This window comes from Cnephaeus nilssonii, assembly GCF_951640355.1.
Source record: "Cnephaeus nilssonii genome assembly, chromosome: 13".
In the NCBI taxonomy this organism is placed as follows: Eukaryota; Metazoa; Chordata; class Mammalia; order Chiroptera; family Vespertilionidae; genus Cnephaeus; species Cnephaeus nilssonii.
The window spans coordinates 43,340,302-43,364,476 of record NC_137084.1 but is presented as its reverse complement, the minus strand read 5'-3'; the positions used below and the strand labels follow the sequence as shown (position 1 = coordinate 43,364,476).

General features: G+C 52.6%; 1 protein-coding gene across 3 annotated transcripts in view; it reads right to left on the bottom strand.

Moving 5' to 3' along the window:
* Positions 1 to 272: 272 nt before the first annotated feature.
* The window catches only part of P2RY6 (pyrimidinergic receptor P2Y6), a 35,404-nt gene continuing 11,501 nt past the window's right edge, over positions 273 to 24,175 (bottom strand). The window contains exons 2-4 of one of the 3 annotated variants that reach the window (XM_079788902.1): positions 7,640 to 7,747; positions 2,584 to 2,672; positions 273 to 1,507 (exon numbers count right to left, since the gene is read on the bottom strand). In XM_079788902.1, the coding sequence (XP_079645028.1) occupies positions 488 to 1,474 (987 nt within the window). In that variant the 5' untranslated portion in view covers positions 1,475 to 1,507; positions 2,584 to 2,672; positions 7,640 to 7,747 and the 3' untranslated portion in view covers positions 273 to 487. The remainder of the gene's footprint in view (positions 1,508 to 2,583; positions 2,673 to 7,639; positions 7,748 to 24,175) is intronic. The other 2 variants (XM_079788901.1, XM_079788903.1) reach the window with 2 other exon arrangements.

Here is a 24,175-nt window from a genome sequence, read left to right as displayed (position 1 = left end):
TTCCTCTCTGTAAAAAATCAATAAAATATATTTAAAAAAAACAAACAAACAAACAAAAACAAACTTCCAGTAGTTGGGAGCCGGTATGTGTCTGGTTCTTTTGGGGCCCACAGCCAACCCAGGCCTGAACACACCATGCCAGTAAAGGTTTGCTGAATGAATGGAACATTATACCCAGCTCCTATGCATCCCTCAAAACCCAGCTCCAATGCCTCTTCCCAGAAGCTCTCACTCCACCCACCCCCATCTTCCCTCGCTCCCTTATAAGTGACTCCAAAGCAGGCAGCATACTCCTCAATTACAGTACACGTCACGTATATTTGTGTGAGCAGCTTCACATGGCCTCTCCACCTCTCCGTGGCTCCCGGGACCTCCTGCAGAGCCAGGCGCAGGCTGCTCTGAGTCTGTGCCCACAAGGCCTGGTCCAGAAAAGGGGCTCAATAAATAGCTGTTGGTGAGACATCGGGGTCTGTCCTGCCCGGTGGGCTCAGCGGCCCTGCCGCTGCCACTTGGCGGTGAGTTTCTGGAGCAGTTCGTGCGGCCGCCTGCGGAACTTCTTCTGGGTGAAGTAGAAGAGGATGGGGTCCAGCACGCTGTTGGCACTGGCGAAGGGCCGCGTGCCTTTGTAGGCGGCTGCGAAGGCCTCCAGCACGGGGCAGGAGACGCCGGGCGTGGAGCGCACCGCCAGGTAGGCTGTCTTGGTGATGTGGAAAGGCAGGAAGCTGATGGCGAAGACGGCCGCCACCACCACAGCCATGCGGGCCGCCTTGCCACGCCGCTCCTGGGCCACAGGCCCTGCTGGGCCGTCCTGGCGGCACAGGCGGCGGGCCAGGCGGCAGTAGCAGGCCAGCAGGGCGGCGAAGGGCAGCAGGAAGCCGATGACTGTGAGGGCCATGCCGTAGGGCAGGTACCGGGTGGCCAGGGCCGGCGAGCTCAGGTCGTAACAGACAGTGCGGTTACGCTGGATGCCGGTGGAGGCAAAGAAGGCCGTGGGCAGGCACTGGGTTGTCACAGCCAGCCACACGGCTCCGCACACTACCCAGGCAGCCCGGCGGCCCCCACGCTTGTGCCAGGGGGCCAGAGGGTAGCAGATGCCCAGGTAGCGCTGGAAGCTGATGCAGGTGAGGAAGAGGATGCTGCCGTGTAGGTTGGCATAGAAGAGGAAGCGCACCAGGCGGCAGGTGAAGTCGCCGAAGGGCCAGTGGTCGCCCCGGGCATAGTTGTAGATGAGCAGGGGCAGGGAGCAGGCGTACAGCAGGTCGGCCAGGGCCAGGTTCAGGGTGTACACGGCCGAGCGGGTCAAGGCCCGGCGGGACGAGCAGATCTGGACAATGACACAGATATTCAGCGGCAGGCCAGCCGCCAGCACCACGGAGTACACGGGTGGCAGCAGGAGTCGCTTAAAGTTCTCTCGGTAGACACAGGTGGTCGGTGGCGAGCCCAGAGCCTGGCTTGTGTCATTGTGCCACTCCATGGCTGCCTGACCGGCTTCCTACATCTGGAGAGGCTGGGAGAGCAACACACAATCTGTCAGTGACCACATTCCCTGACCACCCCGTAGGTCCTTGTCTGCCCCTCTCCCCACCCGAACCATCTCCGATACCACCCCACAGAGCCCCACACAGCCCTCACAAAACCTGGAATACAAGAGAGAGAAACATAGGTTTGTTGTTCACTTATTTATGCACTCATTGGTGGATTCTTGTATGTGCTCTGACCGGGGATTGAACCCACAACCTTGGTGTATCAGGATGATGCTCTAACCAACTGAGCTACCCAGCCAGGGGTAATTTCTATTTATAATATCTATTTCTCACCAGACTTTCTGGTGAACTTTTATTTTTTTTAATATATGTTTTTTTTATTGATTTCAGAGAGGGAGGGAGGGAGGAAGGGAGGGAGGGAGGGAGGGAGGGAGGGAGAGAGAGAGAGAGAGAGAGAGAGAGAGAGAGAGAGAGAGAAGGCCGGGAGGGGAATCCAGACGCAGTGGGGGGAAGTGGCTGCTTAATCAAAAAATGATGAGAGAGAATCACTGATCTCCTGCCTCCTGCACGCCCCCTACTGGGGATTGGGCCCACAACCCAGGCATGTGCACTTGACCAGAATCGAACCCGGGACCCTTCAGTCCAAAGGCCGATGTTCTATCCACTGAGCCAAACCAGCTAGGGCTGAACTTGTCATCCTTCAAAATCTGAGTCAAATGTCTCTCTTCTATAAATGGAGATGGATGGACTTTGATTTGAATCCCAACTTACTTACTGGCTATGTGACCCTGAGCTATTGATCCACCTTCTCTGAGTGTCAGCTTTCCTATGTGAAGAATGGGGGAATGGTGCACCTACTTCTCAGGATGTTATGAGGTCAGAGGCACTAAACCACGCCATCCAGGGCTCTCCCGGGCACCCTGGCATTTGGAGATTGTGGTCCTGGTGGGCCTGCCTGCTTGACTCTCCTTCACAGACTGGGAATCTCCTAGGAGAAGTGCCAGGTCTGGTGCCTCTCTGTCCGAGTCCAGCCCCGGATCCAAGGCACAGAGACCGTGGTAACTCTTAATGAATCAACATGAACAAAATATTCACACACCGTGAGCCGACCAAGGACAGCATCTACCTCCTCGGCCTGAACTCCACCTTCCAAAGCCATGGTCCTTCTTTTGGCTGCAGTTTTCTTATCTGTAAAATGAGGGAAGGAGGTGATTCAGGAGTTCCCTAAGCCTCCTTCCACTCGATTTAAGGCTACCAAGGCTGGTCTGGCAGAGCCACCGGAGCCACAGCGCCCTCTGGTGGCTAGAGTAAAAACAGCTTTCCTGGAGGCAGCCGGCAGAGGGAGCAACCACATCAATGGCTCACTTAACAGGGAGGGGAATCCAGACGCGGTGCGGGGGGGGGGGGGGGGGGGGGGGGGAGTGGCTGCTTAATCTTAGCGAATCGGAGGCGGAGCCCAAGTGGGAGTTGGAGCCGGAGCCCAACCGCCTGACTCAGGAGGCATCTTGGTGTAGCCCATGGACATGGAATGTAGAGGTTCCAAGCCCAGCCTCAGAGAATCAGGCAGGCTCGGTTCAAATCCTGACTTCCCTTCTTCCAGGCTGTTCAACCCAGGGCATGTCACTTACCTTTTCTGGGCCTATGTCCTCATCAGAAAAATGTATGCTAGGCCTGACATGCAGCAGGTGCTTAATAAACGCCGTGCCTTGCTGTTCTAGCCTACATCTGATCCCTCCACTCATCCCTTCAGGCTGAGGTTTGGGGGAGCCAGTAGCCCAAATGCCTTAAGGATTTGCCCCTGGTGGATGAGCAACTTCTTGTTGCTCACTTCTCAACTGGCATTTCCCCATTTACTGGTGTCCATAGAGAATTCGCTACTTAACTCCCGTGGACCTGTAAGGCAAAGCCACTGAGATAGTGAGTCAAATCCTCCCCTCTCTCTATGTTACAGATGGGAGAAGCTGAGGCCCAGAAAAAATACAAAGTCCTGCAAAGGCACTCAGAGGGTGACAGAGGGTTGAGGCTGAGTACATGGGCTCTGGTCCAGATGCCCAGGTTCAAATCCCGGCTCTGCCACGTGTGAGCTGTGTGGCCTGAGGCTCATTACTCAACCCCCATGCCTCCGTTTCCCCATCTATGAAATGGGGTAATATAGTACCTGCCTCACGGGGCTGTTGTGAAGATCAGTGCTTGGCACAGGGCAATTGGTAGCTGTCCCTAATGTGGATATACCTGCTGAGTAAAGTTACGAGATTTTTAAAAGTTATAATAGAGCAAAACATAACTCCCCACACTAATTTCTTCCAACTTGAAATTTGATTTTGATGAAAATATTTTACCCAGATTCTGGGCAACTGCAAAATGATGATTTTTGGATTCTCCAGTCTGTTATATCACACACCATATCACCTTTAGTTACCTAAGATTCTTGTGGATTTTATCCCATGAGTTAGGAGTGCTGGGTGTCCAGCTCACCAGTTAGACACAAGGGGGAGGCCAAGGAGGAGGCTTGGCAATACCCCCACGGTAGCCAGGAAGGCAAGATTAGTACAGGCAAGATAAAGTTTATCCATTCACCTCTTCATTCATTTGTTCAGGCCATTCTCTCATTCATGCATTCATTTTCTGGTTCCTGCATGCTAGGCATTTAACGAGTTTTTACTGCCTGCTGGATGCATGAGGACACAGTATATGGATGCAGATGAAGGTAGATAGATACAGATACAGAAATACATATGCACATTTACCTATACTTAAACAGGGTGGGGCAAAAGTATGTTTGCAAGAATAAACTGTCTATTCTTACATTTTTATTTATTAGTTATTGTCTTATCTAGAATAACAACTATAAACCTACTTTTGCCCTACCCAGTATATGGACTAGTCTGAGGGGGGAGACCAGTGCGATCCATAGGATGGAAGAGACTTTTCAGAGGAGGATGAAGGAGGGACGAGTCCCTGATGGTCGAGGAGGGTTGCCCTGGTGGAGAGGGGTGTGAGGACGCTTGGGGTGTTCCCAGGTGGGGAGGAAGGTGGAGCAGGCAGGGCCTGAGAGGAGAGCAGCCTGGTGGGGCAGAGGGTCCTGGGGAGGAGGAGGAAGCTGGTGGAAGGAACCTGCTGTGCCCCTGAACCCTTCTTTGAGAGGCCTGTCACCCTCAGACACACCCCAGAGAGCCCTCTGACTTCCGTGAAGGATGCAGGGCTGCACGAGAGGATCCAGGGCAAACCTTCAGGTCTGCTCCAGGCCTGGCTGTCACCTGGCTCCCTCATCCATTCTGCCTTCCCAGGACGTAGGAGGGGTGAGCTGTTCTCCCAGTCCTGGCAGGAGGTGGTTCCGAGAGACAGAGACAGAGAGAGAGAGAGAGAGAGAGAGAGAGAGAGAGAGAGAGAGAGAGAGAGAGAGAGAGAGAGAGAGAGATATCTTGCCCCCTGCCTTCAGGCAGCAGCGACATTGGTTCCCTACAGCCATCATATCTGTCACCCATTCTTAGACCCTGAGGCCCCGACCAGCTCAGACCCCAGCCACTTCCTGGGCTCCAGCTACTCTGCCTGTGGTGGAGTTTCTAGATGGTTCTGATTACCTCCTTCCTTGCACCCCTCTGTCCTATGGGGAAAAGCTCAAACTCCTGTCCTGACAATCAAGCTTCTGCTGAGCCTTCTAGCCTCCTCTGAAGTACCCCAGGCCCCTCAATGCTGCCCCTCCACCACACTGTTCCCAAGACACCGAGACGGCCAGCAAGCCAGGCTCCTCCCCAGCCGCCCATCTTTACTGTTCCCTTCACACAAAGTGCCATTCGACCCATCTCTGTTCCTCAAAACCCTGTGTCCATCAAGCCCCAGATCCAATCTTGCGTCTTCCTTTCCTTTTTAAAAAAATATTTTTTATTGATTTTAGAGAGAGAAGAAGGGGGGAGGGAGAGGGGCGGAAGAGAGAGAGAGAGAGAGAGAGAGAGAGAGAGAGAGAGAGAGAGAAACGTCAATGTGAGAGAACATTGATCAGTTGCCTCCCAGAAACTGAACCCACGACAGGAATCGAACTGGTGACCTCTGGGTGCACGGGAAGATGCTCAACCAACTGAGCTCACCGGCCAGGGTGCTTCTTCCTTTTCTGATCCCCCAGCTGGGTGGAGTCCCTTCCTCTGGGCACCCCCAACTCTGTGGACCTCCTTTGGGTCAGTGCTAAGCCCAGCCTGCCTGCCCACAGTCCCTGTGTCCAACCCCAGCCCCACTCCACACTGGCCCATGGCCCCGAAATGCACCAACACTCACATGCAGCCTCCTGCCCCTGAGCGCCGCCGTGGCCGAGTGTGTTGGAGCGAGGGGAAGCCAGGCATGCGGCTCCACACCCTCAGCCCAGGCTGTGACACCTCTGATGGGCGGGCAGCTTCCTCTGCTTCCCGGCAGGGCGGTCTCTGACTGAAATAGCCCCTGTGGGGGCCACCCCCTCCCTAACACCCCTAACACCAAGGGCTGGCGGAAACTGGGCCTAAGAGGAGCAAGGAGGTCGAGGAAAGGGCTCCTTCCCGGAACCCTCCCCCACCCCAGCAGAGGAAAGAGGGTGATGAGGAGTAGAGACAGAGGGGCTGCTGGTCCAAGGTCAGCCCTATAGAGCCGTGGTCGGCAAACCGCGGCTCGCGAGCCACATGCGGCTCTCTGGCCCCTTGAGTGTGGCTCTTCCACAAAACACCACGGCCTGGGCGAGTCTATTTTGAAGAAGTGGCGTTAGAAGAAGTTTAGGTTTAAAAAATTTGGCTCTCAAAAGAAATTCCAATCGTTGGACTGTTGCTATTTGGCTCTGTTGGCTAATGAGTTTGCCGACCACTGCTGTAGACTCAGCAGCTTCTTTTCGCCTCAGCCTCTTCTCAGTCTTCTCATCTGTCAAATGGACAGGTTAGTGACGAAAGAGCTTCTGACTCCTCCTTCAGCTGTCACACCCAGAGCCATCTTCCCAGTCACCCACTCCTCCACCCACCACCCCCACCTCGTTCTCCATTTATTCAATAGCTCGTTCGCCGACGTGCCCAATCCTCTATGTGGCTATCCACTTATGCACGCTCTCCCTCCCTTTTTAGATCTCTTCCTTTTCTCCAAAAGCATTTATTGCACACCTACTATCTGCCATCAGATATTCCCACATTTCCCCTTTAGCCGGCCCGGGGCTCACTGGGAGCGATAGGTATGGGCTGTGGGGTTAGAGGTGATGCCTCTGAGAACTCACCTGAGTGAACTTCTCCTGCCTGTGCTGGTCCTCCCCCGACTCCTCCAGGACTCAAAGCTGAGGGCCCAGATTCTTGTTCTATCTCGGCCCCTATTCACTGTGTGATTCGGGACAAGCCCCTGTCCCTCTCTGACCTTCTTGGTAGAATGTGGTCATAATGGCCACCGGCAGGCGGTGAGGATGAGCTGCCAGAGGGAGAGAGGACCCTTTTATTCTGTACAGTATGAGCACTGACCTCACCCCCAAACCCATTTTACAGGCCAGCAGAGTGAGGAACCAAGTCAGGGCCAAAAGTTTAGACCAAACTGAGAACATTCAGGTTTGAATTGCTGGTAAACACTTGGTCAGTGATGCATGAATTGAACACCTCCTGCATATTCAGGTCCGCTAGGAGGTTGCTTGCGCAGGTGAGAAGCATGGATCTCCTGGCCTGATCTGAGCTGTGCTGGGATCCAGAAGGGCAAGGAGGCCTGGCCTTCAGTCCAGCAGCCAGTCCTCTGCTGAACTCCTGTGGCCACACCCCACCAGGGTGTGTCCCAAGAATGGCAGCAGCTCCAAGGGCTTCCTGGGGGTGTCAGCCTCGGGGCAGGGCTTGGGACTCAGTTCCTGCCACCTGGGGGGAGAGCTCAGGTGTTAGGGCTCCTAGGTACACCTGGGAGGGAGGGACCTGGAAGGGCTCCTGGAGAAGACATGTTTGTTGCTGGGCCTTAAAGGGCCAAGGGGACTTGGACTTGGGGAAAGTGAAGGGACATCCCAGGCAGGAGGCACTGAGGTGGGGATTGGGCCTACTTTGTGTGGGAAATGAAGGATAAATATTGTGGCCAGAGCATGGGATGAGGGAGCAAAGAGGGACCAGAGGGGAGGCCCGAGGGGGCTGGCCCATCATAAAACCCCCAAGCAGAGCCCAGTGCCACTGCCCAGCCTCAGCCTTCCCCACCTGGCTTCCCAGCCTCTCGGCCTACGTGCAAGTTCTCTCCTCTGCCTGGGACGCTTTCCCCAACCCTCGCCGAACAATCCTTGCTTCTCCTTCCTGTCGTTTTCTCATCTGTGAGAGGAGAATGATCATTGGTACCTTCCACGTAGGCTGGTGTAAGAATGAATTGGAACGAAACCATGTATATGAGGTGCCCTGGCACACAGTAGGTACTCAATAAACATTTGTTCAATGAATGAATCCATTCCAGGCCCAATCGAAACGCCCCCATGTTGGGTGCCCTCAGCCCACCACAGTCTCCACTACTTTGTGGGCCCTCAGCACCCAGTACCGTTTCCTAACTGCGGACGGACCCTGTGCCAGATGTTTTCTCTGCAGTTCTGGGAGGGGGGCGTGGAGAGATTCTTCTCCCCATTTTACAGATGAAGAAACTAAGACTGAGGAAGGGCCAGTGAGTTTCCCAAGGTGTCCCCCAGCCAGGTGGCATTTCAACAGGGTCTTTCTGACTCTCTGGCCCCCTTTCCAATGTTCCCCCCAAGTTCAGGGGATTCCCAGGGGAGTCTTCCCCGCGCTGAGGGCCGATGGCCATGAGATGGCGCCAGCAGACTGCTCTGGACCAGCGGTCGCCAACCGGTGGTCCGGGAGGTCGGAAAGGTTGGACCGCTGCTCTGGACCCTCAGCCTCACCTTCAGACGGGCGGGCCGTGCGGCAGGTCTGCACGCAGCAGGGGCCTCCCTCTAGGGCTGGCACTGAACAGCCTGAGGACCAGTTCCCAGCCTCCTCCCCTTTGACTCCCTCCCCAGCCTTCCTCCTCCTTATCGTTCCCAGATAAGCTCAAGCCCTATTCCAGGCCCTCACCTGTTCAACGTGGCTCACAAGAGCCACTGGGGACATTGGTGGGATGACGGGGCCAGTGCTGAGCCCGGTCCCTCGGAGCTAGAGGCCCTGGGAGTATCCACCACCCCTTCCCCTCCAGGTGCTCTTGGCAGAAACGCCGAATGCAGTCTCTCCCCCCCACAGAAGGGACAGCCTTTTTACAATTCAGGCAACAGCCATGGGTCAGTTCATGCCTGCAGAAGCAATTCAGGTTAGACGTAAGGAAGCACTGACTAGGGCTGAAGCTCCTTGGGCTGCTTGGATCTTTCGGTCTCAGGACACCCTGCAGATGACTTAGCAGCCTCCCCTCTTCCTCTGCCCCCGCCCCAAGGACCTCATATCTGGAAGGGATGAGGAGGCCCGCTGGCCAGAGGCAGGAGCTGGAAGCCTGAGTCACGCCTGCCAGCCAGCCAGGAACCAGCCCAGACCAGGCTGGGTGTGGGAAGAGGCCTCCCAACCTTGGCTGCCCTGCCTGCTGGGAAACGAGCCCGGAATCCCCCTTGCCCAGCCCCTGGCCTGTGAGTTTAGCAGCAAGGGCACAGGATGGCGGGGGTCAGGACTCAGCTTCCTTCCCCTGAGGAGTCAGACAGGCCGGGATCCATCACCAACTTGCTGTGTGACCTGGCACGGGCTCCCTGCCCTCAATGAGCCTGCGTCTCTGGCGGAGAGACCGGGCCAGTCACGGCGCCTATCTGGCAGGGTCAGCGCGTCCTCTGTGCTCCAGTCACCAACCCATCCCTGACCCAGGCAGCATCCAGCCCCCTGAAGTCCACCTCAGGCCAGCCCGAGGCCAGGTTCCCAATGCCAGGGTCTCTCTGGCACCCAGAAGACAGTGGGCGGGGGCCGAGCCACCCCCCTTTCGGAGGAGTTTTGGCCTCCGCTGTGGTACCGGGCTGACCACAAAGGCAGGCAAACCTGGCAGGAGGAGGGCACGGGGAGGGCAGGAACGCTGATTTCTCTTCTCTTTCCCACTTCCCCTCCTCACCTCCGTCTCCACAGGAGTTAAAGCAGGAACTGAAACAGCCATCTTGAGTGCAAGGAAGGGGAAGCTGTAGCTTTGGGGAATTTGGGGCCGGAGGCTGCTTCCTTTGGTTGCTCTCCAGCCTCTACGGGCTGAGCAAAGAGGGAACTTGCCTCTCCCGAGCCTCCGCTATGTGCCAGGCCCCAGCTGGCCATCACGGAGCTCACGTCGTCCCCCACAATCTGGACATGGACGTGCACCAAGCTCTGTGCAAAATGCTTTACGTGCCACGTCTCATTTCCTCTTCACAACGGCCATCTCCGCGCTACAGATGAGGAAGCTGAGGTTGGCAAAGGTAGCAACCGGTCCTCTCTTGGAAATGAGATGAGGAGGCCAGGCACCATGATGGCCCTGGTGAGCCCAGGGCTGAGAAGTCACAAGTGGCCCTGGGCTGGCCTGAGAGAGAGAGAGAGAGAGAGAGAGAGAGAGAGAGAGAGAGAGAGAGAGAGAGCAGGGCCCAGAAGGCAGCAGTGACAAAGAGGGAGAGTCCGTGGTGCCTGGTGTAACAAGTCATGCCCTTGGGGCGGCAGCTCCTCGCACCCAGGGCTCTGGGAGATCCCAAGACCCTCCCATAAACCCCTTTTCCCTGGAGCTGGTGTGCGAGGGTCTTTGTTCTTTGCCTGGACCCCCCAGGATGTTCAGTTTTTTTCCCTGTGGAGGTGTATCACTTGGGTCTCTCTTCAAGCAAGAACCAGCCGTTTAGCTGCAAGCAGCGCAGTTGGCTGACAGCTTCCGCTGGTGTCTTCAGGACCCACCCATCCTCTCAGATAGCCAGGCTCCGGCCGGCTGGGAAGAGATGGCCCAGGTCCAGCCGCCCGGCCTGCCCTGCAGGCAGTCATTGTTCCGCTCCTCAGCAGTTTCTTCCCCCCCAGTTCCCAGACCCCCTCTGACGATTAGGGCCCCACCCCCTGTTATTCCTTTGCGGGACCCCCTCCTTCCTTGCCTGGAGCCTTGAGGCTCTGGGAGTGGTGGGCCTGTGGCCCAGGCCTGTCAAAGAGAGAAGAGTGGGCTCCTTAGGCCCCACAACTGGCTCAGGGGTGGATGGGAGACCTTCGCTGGGTGACTCCGTCAATTCTGGAGCTTTTGCTGGGACATTGGGAAGGAGACAGATTTTCCACTGGGTTTGCAAAGCTGGTAGGAACTGAGCCTGGAGCCGCTGGCACCAGGTGAACTGTGAGCCGGGCACTGTCCTACGCACGGCAGGTATTGTCCGAGGTAAAGCCCAGGGCTGGCAGAGTTGAGAGCGGGAAATACACAGGTTCCTGGGCGCCCTGTCCAGCTGTGCCTGCAGCTTCCCCTTCCACGGACCTGTGGGTGGGGTCTCAGCCCATTTGACCTGGGGTTCTGTCACTTGAGATCCGGAGTCCTGCCTATGGACCTGCACCCCCATGCTTCCCTCTCCCAGTGATGGGCAACCTTTTGAGCTTGGTGTGTCAAACTTCGCCAAAAAACTGAGCATAACTCGGGTAGTGTGTCACTTTGAGGGAAAAACTAACTCCAAGACTCTAGTCGCAAATGTTGTATCCTCAGGAGCAGCAAATGTTTCATCCTCGGCATGCGGCCGCGTGTCATCAGAAATGGCTACGTGTGTCAGTGCTGACACGCGTGTCATAGGTTCGCCATCACTGCCCTCTCCTCTCCCCACAGCATCTGTTCACAGCTTTGGACCCTGAACCCTAACACTCCTGTAGGGGAGGCTAGAACTGACCATGTACCTGGAGGCCACCAGCAGAGGGGCAGGTGGGGACTGAGGGGCTGTGAGGTCAAGCCTAATTCCCCCAACAGCTCCCAGAGTAACCACTGTGTCATCTCCATAGGTCCCGGGCAGGAAATTGGAAAGCTGGAAACCTGGGTGCCAGTCCTAACTCACCTTCTACTTGTTGTGTGACCCTGGGGAGGTCACTTCACCTCTCGGAACCCTACTTTCCTGAGCTACTTCACTGCTACAGTGTCTTGGCTGCTCAGCAGGCACCAGCCATGGAGCTACGTGCTTTTATTGCAGGCTCTCATTTGCTCTTACAACAACCCGGTGTGGTGATTTGTACTGTCCCAATTTTAGAGACGAGGAAACAGGCTTAGAGAAGGCTGGTGGCTTGCCCAGGGTGGCACAGGGAGTCAGTGGTGGGCCAGGACTAGGATGCAGGTCTGAATAATGATAAAGTCTGTGCCCAGGAAGAGAGGTGACAATTCCCTGTGGGAAGACAGAGGCCCGAGGAATTAGGAACTTGCCCAAAGTGTCCAGTAAATCCACCATGCCACCTGCCTCTCAGGAACACAGTGGCCTGAGAAAGGACAAAGAAATGGTGGCCAGGAGATAGGGAAGAAAAGACCAGTCCAAGGATCAGTGTCAGCCACACTCCCTCCATTCTGTAACGTTGTTAAGAATTGGGTACAAGGTCTGCTTTGTCTCCGGGGCCCCAGAGAACAGCATGGGTGCCAGCTCCCAAGAAGCGCTGGGAAATGTTGAAGGAGGGGACCCAGCCTGTGGAGATGAGCCCTGTGGCTCTGTCCTTGGTGCTGCCTGGATCAATAAGATTGTAAAACATCTTTGTCTTGGATGACGACAGAGAGGACGTGTTAAGGGGGAAATAAAGTAATGGAGTAGCACCCCTGAGCCTTCCTGGGTACCCCAGCCCATGACCCTCCAGAGGGCAGACCACCAACACTGCCTGAGTGTTTCACACACCGAGGCCCCAAAGGTAGGCAGCTTTGTCATGGCTCTTACAGGTAAGGTGTGGGTGTGGAGGAAGCCTGAGAACCCCTCCCCTCCCCTGAAAGACAGGCCCCTGCCTTGGCCCTGCTCACCATCCCTAGCACCCAAGCCTACCTGGCAGAAATAAGAGACCAAACTGGACCTCAAAGTCCAGGTGTCAATGACAGGACTAGCTCTGGACCCTCAGGGCCAGAGAGACCTTAAAAGCATCTGACCCAGAGTTCTCCCCAACCCCCGAGAGAAGGAGGCCCCCTGAATCCTCTTGGACAGGACTTGTCTGGCCTCTGCTGGCATACTTCCCGTGACAGGGAGCTCACTCCTTCCCTCCCGGGCCACTGCATTCCACCATGAGAAAGCTCCATGGGAGATGTGCTTTGTCACACCAACCCCTGAGATCTGCCCCTTGGCAATGCTTTTTCCCTAGTCTGGCCTGCCTCTGGGCCACCAAGCCTCAGGACACCCTACAGAGACTGCCCCAAGACTATTCATCAGTCGATCTTCCTTCACACTGGGCAATCCTAGTGCCGATGCCCAGCTAGGGATCCTAGTGGTGGAGCCCATAAACCAGGCATGAGGCCAGGGGGCCCTGACCATTTCCCAATCTGAGGACCAAGCCCTTTGCCTCTGTCCTGTCTCATTCCCTGCTTGGGTCCTGTGGGTATGGGGTGGTAAGAAGGGCAGCATAGTCTCTCACCATTTTTGGAAGAGGAAACTGAGGCTGCCAAAAGCTTAGAGCAGTGGTCGGCAAACGCATTAGTCAACAGAGCCAAATATCAACAGTACAACGATTGAAATTTCTTTTGAGAGCCAAAAACCGACTTCTGCGCGTGGGCCACGAAGTTTCAATCGCACTGTACGTGCGCGCCCGCACGTGGTATTTTGTGGAAGAGCCACACTCAAGGGACCAAAGAGCCGCATGTGGTTCGCGAGCCGCGGTTTGCCGACCACTGGCTTAGAGTGTTACCAAGGCTACCAGTCACTCGGTGGTCTTCCAATCAGCTGGACTGCCTTCCACCAAACCCCAAATCCTCACCTTCAAACATCAGCCATGTGGGACTGGGGCCCCATTTGTAGCCAACTCCATGTGGTGTGGACGGAGCAGGCATCAGAGGGTAGCTGAGGCAACTGTCCGGCTCAGAGTGTAATGTGAGAGGTCAGCAGTGACACGGGTGGTTCCTGTGAAGAGTGTGCTGTTGCATGTGGAGAGTGAATTAAGGACAGAGGACCCCCTGCTGAGGCCACTCAGGGGTCTTTGGGAAGACAGAGGAGGCCTCTGTCCCCTCGGTGTGTGAAACACTCAGGGTATGTTTGTATTTATAGGTCATCAGAGCCAGGTCCCGACGGGCCTCACATGCCAGGCTACACATGTGGCATCTGCATTGTGGGTGCCAGCCAAGGAGCCTGTGATGGTTTGTAAAGCAGGGCAGAGGTGTGATCAAATTTTGAGATTTAGGGATCCCATGTGCTGCTGCATGGAGGACAGATTAAATGGGTTATAATCCAGGTCAGAGACAGTAGGGTCTGAAGTGGGGCCCTCCCCTGGGACAGAGGGGCTCCAGTCTGGGCTGGGGATAGGGCCCAATCAGGGGCCTTGAATGCCAGGTTCATAGCAACCTTTCATCCCTCTTCTACACACCCCTCCACAGCCCTGACAGCCAGAATGCTAGAAAGACAGTCGGGAGGAGGCGTGGCTTCTCAGAGATGCCCTACTCCAGTCCTCAGGTCATGGAGGGAATCCAGGGTCCAGAACAGACAAGAGGATGGCCTATAGCCCTTTAGTGTGCCCATGGGGGGATCCTGCCCTAAACCCCATTCCCATGCCTGTTTCTCCACTCTGCCCCCTCTCCTGGGGAAGGAAGGGCCTGGCTTTGGTAGATGGGGACTTGGAGGAGTCTGGAAAGATGACTTGCTCCTACTGCCAGGCCCATGCAGGCCCTCCCATCTCCGACTGGGGAGGGAGCCCTTAGATTCTAAGGCTTAGAGCTTCTGGAGTTCTCTCCTCTGCTTCTCCACACCAGCTTGCAGCTGGGGAAACCAAAGCTCAGAGAGGAGAGGCATTGGGCTCCTGGGATATAAACACAGCGATCTGGCCGATGGGTGTCAGCTGCAGAAGACAGAATACTTGGGTCCTAGACCTGGCCCTGCTGCCGGGCAGCTGGGTTCCCGATTCCTGAGGACACCCAGCTGGTGACTGGAGCTCCTACAGCACAGCTTGGCCCTGGCCTGGCCCTTGTGTTCAGCATTGTTCCCAGGGCACACGCCCCTCCCAAATTGGTCTGTGTCTCTGCAGGGCATGGCTGAGGAGAACAAACAGGAAGGAACCACGTGCCACCTGCTCCAGGGAACTGTGGGTCTGGGCTGGTGCCTGCTCTGGTGGAGTAGCCCCGGCTCCACCCTGCCCAAGGGAGTCAGGTGTCCCATCAACACAGCTCAGCCAGGGTGGGGCTGGTGGGGAGGCCTGGCTCGGGTCCCTGGGGCTTGCAGACGCGACCAAGCCTCCTCAGTGTCTGGCCTTGTGCTTGACTGGGTCCTACCTGTGTGTGGGCTGGGCCGGGGGAGAGCATGGGACTACATGGGAGATATGTAACTGTTTAACGTGGTCAGTGCCAGGTGCCTGGCATCTTCCATCTCCCGGGAGAGGCCAGTGGGGCAAGGCCTGCTCATTGCCATTTCCCTGGTGGGAAAAGTGTGGACGAAAAAGGGGCCGCATGCTAAACCTGACAAGCTCAGGGGAGGCCTGCTTGGCGGCCTGACAAACTCAGAGGCCTAAAGTACCCACATAGGAGGGTCTGAGATTAAAACTTTCCAACTAAAAGCAGGTCGTGGCAGGTAGTCACGTCCTAGGCCGGTATCTTCCCTGACAAAGGTCAGTCTTTACCTAAACTGAGCCTGGCTATTATCTTTTTGCACTGAGGATAACAGACCTTTGGAATGTCAGGGCAATTTCCTTATTTTTCCAGACTCCCAAGAGCACAACCACTGCATCAGAGCAGATATCACAAATACCCTCATTGTTATTGTTATTGTGCTAATTGTTGACTATTAACTATCCTATACCCACCAATGTGTCTAATCGTTTTATATTTTATAAAAGTATGTGTTTGCTCATTTTATATTTATCCAATCCCTGAGATTCACCCCCCCCTCCCCGCTCTCTTCCGCCTCCCTAATCTATCACCAATGAATTTCATGTAACCCCCTTACATCCTGCCCTTTGATCCTGATGTATAAAATAAGCGCTAAAACTGCCATTTTCTCAATCCATTGAGATTTTACTTCCTGGCAACTATTGTCAGTTTGGCTCAAATAAACTCATAAAAAAGTTCTTACAGGTTTGGACGTTTCTTACATTGACAAAACTGAGGCCCCATTTCAAATCAATCACCAAGCCTGCTTGGTCTCCATCCTTACTGTCCCCTTCTGTGAAACTGTCCACGCACTCATCCTGTTGTCTGTACCTCAGCCTAGACTGCAGCCACCTCACGCTCTCTGTCTTCCATCTATCTCCCTGACCAATCAATCCACTTCCTTTCTGCAGCCAGAGGGATATTTGCTCAGCAAAAACCTGACCTCACCACTCCCCTGCCCAAGTATTTCATGGCTTCCCTGCGCCTGAGAATCAAGGCAAAGCCCAGCCCTGCTGACCTCTCTGTTCTCAACGCCCACTCCTACCCCTCCCACGTAACCTACAGGGCTCTGAGCTACTTTCAGTTCCTGGGACCAGCCGTGTTCTCCTTTGCTCCCTGGTCAGTGCTCTTTCTGCCCCTAGACTGCCTGCTCCCCACATCTGCAGCTGGCAGGCTCCCGCTGTGAACTCAACAACGGAGGAGACCCAGGCTCTGTCCTCAGGAGCTCACTGGAAACAAGGGACACGTACCTGGAGGCCCATAATCCTAGGCAGACATCATGCTGCGGAGTCCTGAGGGGGCCCAGGCAAAGAGATGGCTCTGCAGGCACGGAAGGCTCAGTGGAGGAGGCAACCACGAAATGGCCAAGCGTACGTGGGGGCAAAGGCATTTCGGGCAGAGGGCACAGCAAGGGCAGAGGCTGCATGAGGCGCCCTGAAGGAAGGTGACCACAGCTGGAGCTGTCAATGCACCAGTAAATGTGGTTGGAAAAGAGTCCAAACAGAATGATAATGATGCCATTGTTGAACCTTACTGTGTGCCGGATGCATATTATTCTTAATCCCTGTGAGAGGAAAGAACTGGTGTTATCTCCATTTTACACCAGGCACAGAGAGGTTAGCGGACCTGCCCAAGGTGGCACAGATAGAATGAATGGTTACTGGGCTGTGAACTCAAGCCATTTAACTTCAGAGTCCATGGTCTTAGCTCCTGCAATACACCAGGTCTAGGAAAACCCAGCCACGCTATTGCTCTGCTGACTGCCTGGGACCCAGCTTGACCGGGGCTCGCCCTCCCACCAGCTGTAGGGCTCCAGAAATGCTGCCTCCTCCAGGGACCAACTAAAAGGGTTCCCTCTTCCAGTGCCCCCACGGGAAGGTGAGGAAGGTGAGGAATGCCTTTCAAGGTGAACCTCATGACCCTGGCCCCCTCTGGAGAGGAATGTTTGTGAAGCATTTCTTGCTATGGGGAGCCCCCTCCCCCATTCCATGGTAACCTTGTTCATTCAAGGGGGGCACCTGACCCAAAGCTGATCAATCAGGGCATCCATCCGGACCCGTGACCAGTGACTGGTTCAGGGGAAGCCAGTCAGAGTCTGTTCCAGGAACTTTGGTAGAACCACATGGAAGGTTCTCTCCCTTTTCCTCCAGGATTATTAGCTGTGAGGACACCTGGTGCTTCTGGGAAGATCTTGGATGAGAGTGTAAGAAGCCAGTAGGAAGTCAGCAGAAAGGATACAAAAGGAGAGTGGGGATCGCATCACTGACTCCAGCCACGTCTGATGTAGGTCTACTTTGGACCCTTCCTTTACACAAACTAGGACCTTTACTGCCCAAGCTAGTTGCATTGTCATTTGCAATCAAAACAGCCCTGACCAAAAGGATACCAAAATCACAGGCAACAACAGAAAAAAACCCCACACAGATAAATTAGAACTCATCACAATTAAAAACTTTTGTCCACCAAAGGACACTATCAACAGGATGGAAAGACAACCCACAGAATGGGAGAAAATATTTGAAAGCATAGATCTGAGAAGGGGTTAACATTCAGAATATATAAAGAACTGCTACAATTCAACAACAATAATAAACAGGACTCAATTCAAATATTGGCAAAAGACCTGAATAGACATTTCTCCAAAGAAAATATCCAAATGGCCAATAAGCACATGAAAAGATGATCAAAGTCACTAATCATTAGGAAAATGCAAATCAAAACCACAATGAGCCCTGGCCAGTGTTGCACAATGGTTAGAGCACTGGACTCAGCACTGAAGGGTTGGGGGTTTGATTCCTGGTCGAGGGCATGTACCTAGGTTGCAGGTTCCATCCCTGGCCCTGGTTGGGGCACATTCGGGAGGCAGCCAATTGATGTGTCTCTCTCACATCAATGTTTCTCTCTCTCTCCACCCCCCTCCCTCCTTCCCTCTCTTTTATTCTCACTAAAAAAAATAAAATAAAAATCAATGGGAAAAATATCCTTGGGTACAGATTAACATTAACAACAACAACAACAACAACAACAACAACAAAAACACAATGAGCTACCACTTCACACTCATTAGGATGGCTATTATTCAAAAAAACAAACTAGGAAATAGCAAGTATTGGAGAGGGTGTGGAAAAATTGGAACCCTGTTCACTGCTGGTGGGAATGTAAAATGGTGCAGCTGCTGTGAAAAACAGCTGGAAGCTCCTCAGAAAAAGAAAAATAGAGTTACCATAAGATCCAGCAATTTCACTTCTAGGTGAAACGAATTGAAAGCAGTGGCTCAAACATATTTATACACCAATGTCCATAGCAGCATTATTCACAGTAGCCAAAAGGTAGAAACAACCTAACTATCCACCAACAGAAGAATGGATAAACAAACTGGTATATCCACCCATACAACAGAATATTATTCAGCCTTAAAAAGCAAGGGAATTCCGGTACATGCTACAACATGGATGAACCTTGAAAACATTATGCAAGTGAAATAAGCAAGATGCAAAAGGACAAATACTGTATGATTCCACTTACGGGAGGTACCCAGAATAGTCAAATTCATGGAGACAGAAAGAAGAATAGTGGTTACCTGGGGCTGAGGGAGGGAGTGGTTTGATGGGTACAGTGTTTCAGTGTGGGAAGATAAAGTTCTGGAGATGGATAATGGTGATGGTTGCACAACACTGTGAATGTGCTTAATGTCACTGAATCACACATTCGAAAGGATTAAATGGTAAATGTTATGTGTGCCATAAAAATATATATAATTTGTCTTTGCCCCTGGTTCCTGACACAGAGCTCCTAAACCCCTTGGAATTTCCTGAATGATAGGAGCATCTCTTGTTCTAATGAGTTGGCTCTTGGCAGCCCCCTAGGGAACTTCAGGATGGTGGCTGGTCGCCAAAGCTTTGATTTGGTCTTGGAACTTTCAGCCCCATCCCCTAATCTCCAGGGATGGAAGAGGGGCAGGAGATTGAGTTCAATCACCAATGGCCAGTGATCTAATCTAACGAAGCCTCCTCATAACCCTAACCAACAGGGCTCAGAGAGCTTCTGGGCGAGTGAATGCATGGGAATGCCGGGAGGTGGTGTAGCCGAGAGGGCATAGAAGCTCCGCTCTGCACCCCTTCACCCATCCCTTGCTCTGTGCATCTCTTCCACTTTACTGTTCCCGAGTTATTATCCCTTAAAATAATCCGGTAATAGTAAATAAAGTGCTTTCCTGAGTTCTGTGAGCTGCGTTAGCAAATTATCGAACCTGAGGAGTGGGTGGTGGGAGTTCCCAATATGTAGCTGGTCAGTCAGAAGTATGGGAGGCTCAGAACTTGCAACTGGCATCTTTACTAGGGAGGGTCTTGCGGGACTGAGCCTCACCTGTAGGGTCTGTGCTAACTCGCAGAGCTGGTGTCAGAACTGGTTGGTGCAAGGAGAAAACTCTGCCCATTGGGTATCAGAAAAGCTGTGAGTAAAAATGTACATTTTACCACCAAAATGAATGAAAATGTAAAATTTATGTTACATATATTTTACTATAATAAAAAAATCATATAAACAAAAAACAGCCTCGACCATTATATCTGTGTGTCAGGAGACAATTCTCCATGGGTCTCTCAGATTTCTGCATGGCTGGTGAGCAGAGACAGACTGCCCTTGTTCCAGACCATTTTTTCAAGGATGCTTGCATAGCAAACAGCCTTGGGAGACAGTGATAGTGTCTCCCTCTGGAGAAAAAGGCCGGTTTGTTGACTGTCTAGTCTGACAAAGATGGTGTCTTCCTCTGGGGCAAAGGTCAGGCAGGCCTACTGCCCATTATAAAATATTCGAGCTGCCCCAATGTCCAGCTTTCTTTCTTGTAATGCAACTCACTGCATGGGCAGGTATTCTTTGGCGTCCTTTGCACTGCCTTGTGGGAACCGGGGCTTGAGGGACCCGTGCTAAAGCTTATAGTCTCCCTGTTACTATTGCTGTGAGAAACAAAGTTCTTTGTCTCTAGCCAGGAGTCAGGTTTTCTGCCAGCACCCACTGACACGGTAGCTGGCTAACTTGCTAACGTGCAAGCGTGGTAAAACGGCAGCTCCCTCACAGTTCTCCATCCTGCTTGCATCAGAATCTCAGGTGGGAGACACAGGGAACCTGTGTTGTTGACAATTCATTATGACAGGCTTGTGAGAATCCTGCCCTGGAACTAAGCCCAGGAAGAGTTGGTTCCCTAAGGAGCTGGCACTTTCCCTCCTCTTGGAGGCTGCGTCTCTCTCTCTCTCTCTCTCTCTCTCTCTCTCTCTCTCTCTATATATATATATATATATATATATATATATATATATATATATATATTAAATATCAGAGAGAGGAAGGGAGAGGGAGAGAAGGATAGAAACATCTATGATGAGAATCATTGATTGGCTGCCTCCTGCATGCCCCCTCCTGGGGACCATGCCTGCAACCGGGGCATGTGCCCTGACTGGGAATCAAACCGTGACCTCCTGGTTCATAGGATGACACTCAACCACTGAGCCTCATGGCCTCGCTGCATCTCCCTTTTTGCTTTAGCTGCTAGGAAGCTCAAAGTCAAATGTTTCTGCTCTCCTATCTTAGGATCAAAGTTAGTCTTAACCTTCTGGGTACCTTATATATTCATGCTACTGTTTTCTTTTTAATTAGGATGTACTTCACCTACAATAATATTCACCCTTTAAATTCAGTGAGTTTGAGTATATTTACTAGACTGTGCAACTATCTGTACTATCTAATTTTAGATATGTTCATCACCACAAAAGAAATCCTATACCCATTAGAAGTTAGTCCTCATTCTTCTCTCCCTCCATCCTGTGGAAACTACAGTACTTATCTACTTTCTGTATTTGTGGATTTGCCTATTGTGGATTTGCCATTTTATTTCTGGCTTATTTTGCTTAGCCTGATGTCTTCAAGATTCACCTGTGTTGTAACATGGATCAGAATTTCATTTTATGGCTGAAGAATATTCCATTGTATGGATAGGCCATATTTTGGTTATCTGTTCATCAACTGATGCACATTTGGGTTGTTTTCACCTTTTGACTATTATGAATAACACTGCTATGAACATTTGTGTGTAAGCTTTTGTGTGAATGTATATTTTCAATTTTCTTGAGTATATGGCTAAGAATGGAACTGCTGGGTCAGATAATAGCTCTATGTTTAACTTTTTGAGGAACCGAGACACTGTTTTTCAAAGTGGCTGCACTGTTTTCCATTCCCGCCAGCAGCGTGTGAGAGTTCCACTTTCCCCACAGCCCCGGCAACCCTTGTTTTCATCTGTCTTTTTCATTATAGCCATCCTCGCGGGTGTAAAGGGGTATCATATTACAATCTTGATTTGCATTTCCTTAATAGCTTCCTGTTTTAAACTGTCATTCCCATTTTCCCATCTTATTTTATGTATTTCCGATTTGAGGCCTGACATCTTTTGTGGACAAGTACCCCGTGAGGAAGGAGAGGCAAGGGTTATCAGGCATCCTGGTTTTGAGTCCTCCCTCTGCTTCTATTAGCTGTAACCTTGAGCAAGCTTTGTAACACTCTGGGTCTCAGTTTCCCTGCTTATCGAACATGGGTTACAGTGTTAACATTTCATGATTGTTGGCCCTTATTGTAGAGATAAATCTGTATGAAAGCCATGGTGGGGCCTGGCACAAAGTAGGCGAACCTCACTGTGAATCTGGGAGTCTGACAGGGAGGTTTCTGGCTTGGTCTGGAGACATAGGCTGGGGACGGTTTATAGTTTAATGCAGCGGTCGGCAAACTCATTAGCCAACAGAGCCAAATATCAACAGGACAACGATTGAAATTTCTTTTGAGAGCCAAATTTTTTAAACTGAAACTTCTTCTAACGCCACTTCTTCAAAATAGACTCGCCCGGGCCGTGGTATTTTGTGGAAGAGCCACACTCAAGGGGCCAAAGAGCCGCATGTGGCTCGCGAGCCGCAGTTTGCCGACCACGGTTTTTAATGTATTATCTGCTTTATCTTTTCACAACAGAGGCATTTCAGGGTGCCTCAAATATCAGCGTCTCTGTGCCTCTGTCTCCCCTTTGTGACATGAAAAATGAGACTATACGCCACAATGCCAAGTGTCGGTGAGTCCGCGGGGTTTATTCTAACATCTTACCCACTTTGTCTCTGGCCTCAACCATCAGACTAGCTGCTGCCGAAAGGGGTATCTCCGCCTCAGGGGAAGGGCTGTCCAGGGGAGGAGGGACGTGAACTAAAATTTCCTAAAAACCTACGAGTAATGTTAGCCGCCTTATTTTATCCACTCTCTGAGCTGGTTAGGTAGGTTCTATTATCCCATTTTACAGACTGGGAAGCTGAGAATCCAAGAAGTTAAATAACTTGTCTGAGAACCCACAGCCAGCAAATGCTGGCCCTGCATTGAAACCTAGCTCTGATTCCAACATGTGATTTCTTTTTCCTGTGCAAAGTGTGCCTCCCCATCCCCAACAGAAAGCACTCAGGGAACGCCAGGCGGACCTGAATAGCTGGTTCTCATCCCACTGGCCCGACAGAGAAATGTCATCCTTCACTCTGTGCACAGATCTGCCTGGTAGGTGCCACGAGTCAGCTCTTTCCTGGGGCCACAGACAACCCCCGCTCCACTCCAGCCCATGAAAACAAGCTGTGCGTGGGGAGTCAGGATGCTACGTTCTGCCCCGACGACTCCTGACTTAGCCCACCGAGCCCATCAGTTCTTTAAGCAGCGGACTGGATCGACTAGCCCCTAGGTCCCTAGGCCATCACCATAGACACGTAACTGCACCGTGCACAGGCCTGCCCTCCGATGGGAGCTGTTAATGACAGGGCAGGGGGAACAGGAGGGTACCTCACACGCCCAGGCCAGGGCACTTGTCCTTACTAGACATGCCAACAGTCAGAGGGAGAGTCAGAGCTGGGAGAGCAGATCCCTAACCCAGACTGAAATAGAAACTCATGTCAGAGACAAATGGGGAAATGGCCCCTAGACAGGAGGGGATGGGGTGGAGTGTCCCTGGGGGGGGGGGGCTATAGGCACACACAGCCTCTGCCACAACGGGCACCTGTCACCAGGCTCTGCCAACTCACCCCTCCTTCAGGGAGGCCATTGCCCCCCAGGTCCCACACTGAACGAGATGCTTTAACTTCTTTGAACCTCAACCTCCTCAGTTGCAAAATGGGGATAACAATAATCTTGGCTCCATTTGCTTTTATGTGAAGCACTTAACACATAGTCGGTGCTCAACAAATGACAGCCCTTGGTACTATCACTTAACCTTCTCTTTCAGCTCAATATATATATATATATATATATATATATATATATATATATATATATATAAAATATATTTTATTGATTTTTCACAGAGAGGAAGGGAGAGGGATAGAGAGTTAGAAACATCGATGAGAGAGAAATATCGATCAGCTGCCTCCTGCACACTCCCTACTGGGGATGTGCCCGCAACCAAGGTACATGCCCTTGACCGGAATCGAACCTGGGACCCTTGAGTCCACAGGCCGATGCTCTATCCACTGAGCCAAACCATTTAGGGCTCTTTCAGCTCAATATTGACCAACTAAGTTATTTATTTGTTTTTATCATTCGTTTATTCATTCAGCCAACCAGCAAGCACACGCCCACCAGGTAGGCCACAACAGTTTAAGAATAAAGTTTTTGGAGTTAGGTGGGAGTTAAAACCCCAGCACTGGCGGGGTAACTCTGGGAACGCCATTTCCTCTCCCGGAGACTTCATTTCCTTGCCTGTAAAATGGGAATAATAAGAGCACCTCCAGCGGGCGCTGGGATGTTGACAGAGTCCCTGGGACAATGGAGTGAGAGCAGCCAGCACAGAGCCTTGGAGGGAAAAGCGGTGGCAGGTGGGCTGCACAGAGGAGCCGGCCAGCCGCCAGCCCCGCGGACCAGGCCGTGCTGGAGCGCCAGGCGGCTGGCCTCCAGGGACGGCCACAGGATGAGGCAAGGGCGGGAGGGAGGAGCAGAGTCAGTAGGCTCAGAGACAATTGCTAGGTTTCCGGACCACGGACCGATCCCTTTCTGGTAAACTAAGAAACAGTGAGGAAACACACACAAAAAAACACTTTTACAAAGTTTAGAGGAGAAAAGCCCAAGCCAAACAGGGAGCCTGGAGGGGTGTGGAGTGGCTGCACCCCACCGAGCCAGGGGAAGGCGCGCACTCACACACACTGCACACACGTGTGCACACACTCACAAGCTGCACATTCTCACTTGTGCATACACACTCCAGGGCTTTCACACACATGCAGATGGACCCTCAGAGGCAGAGC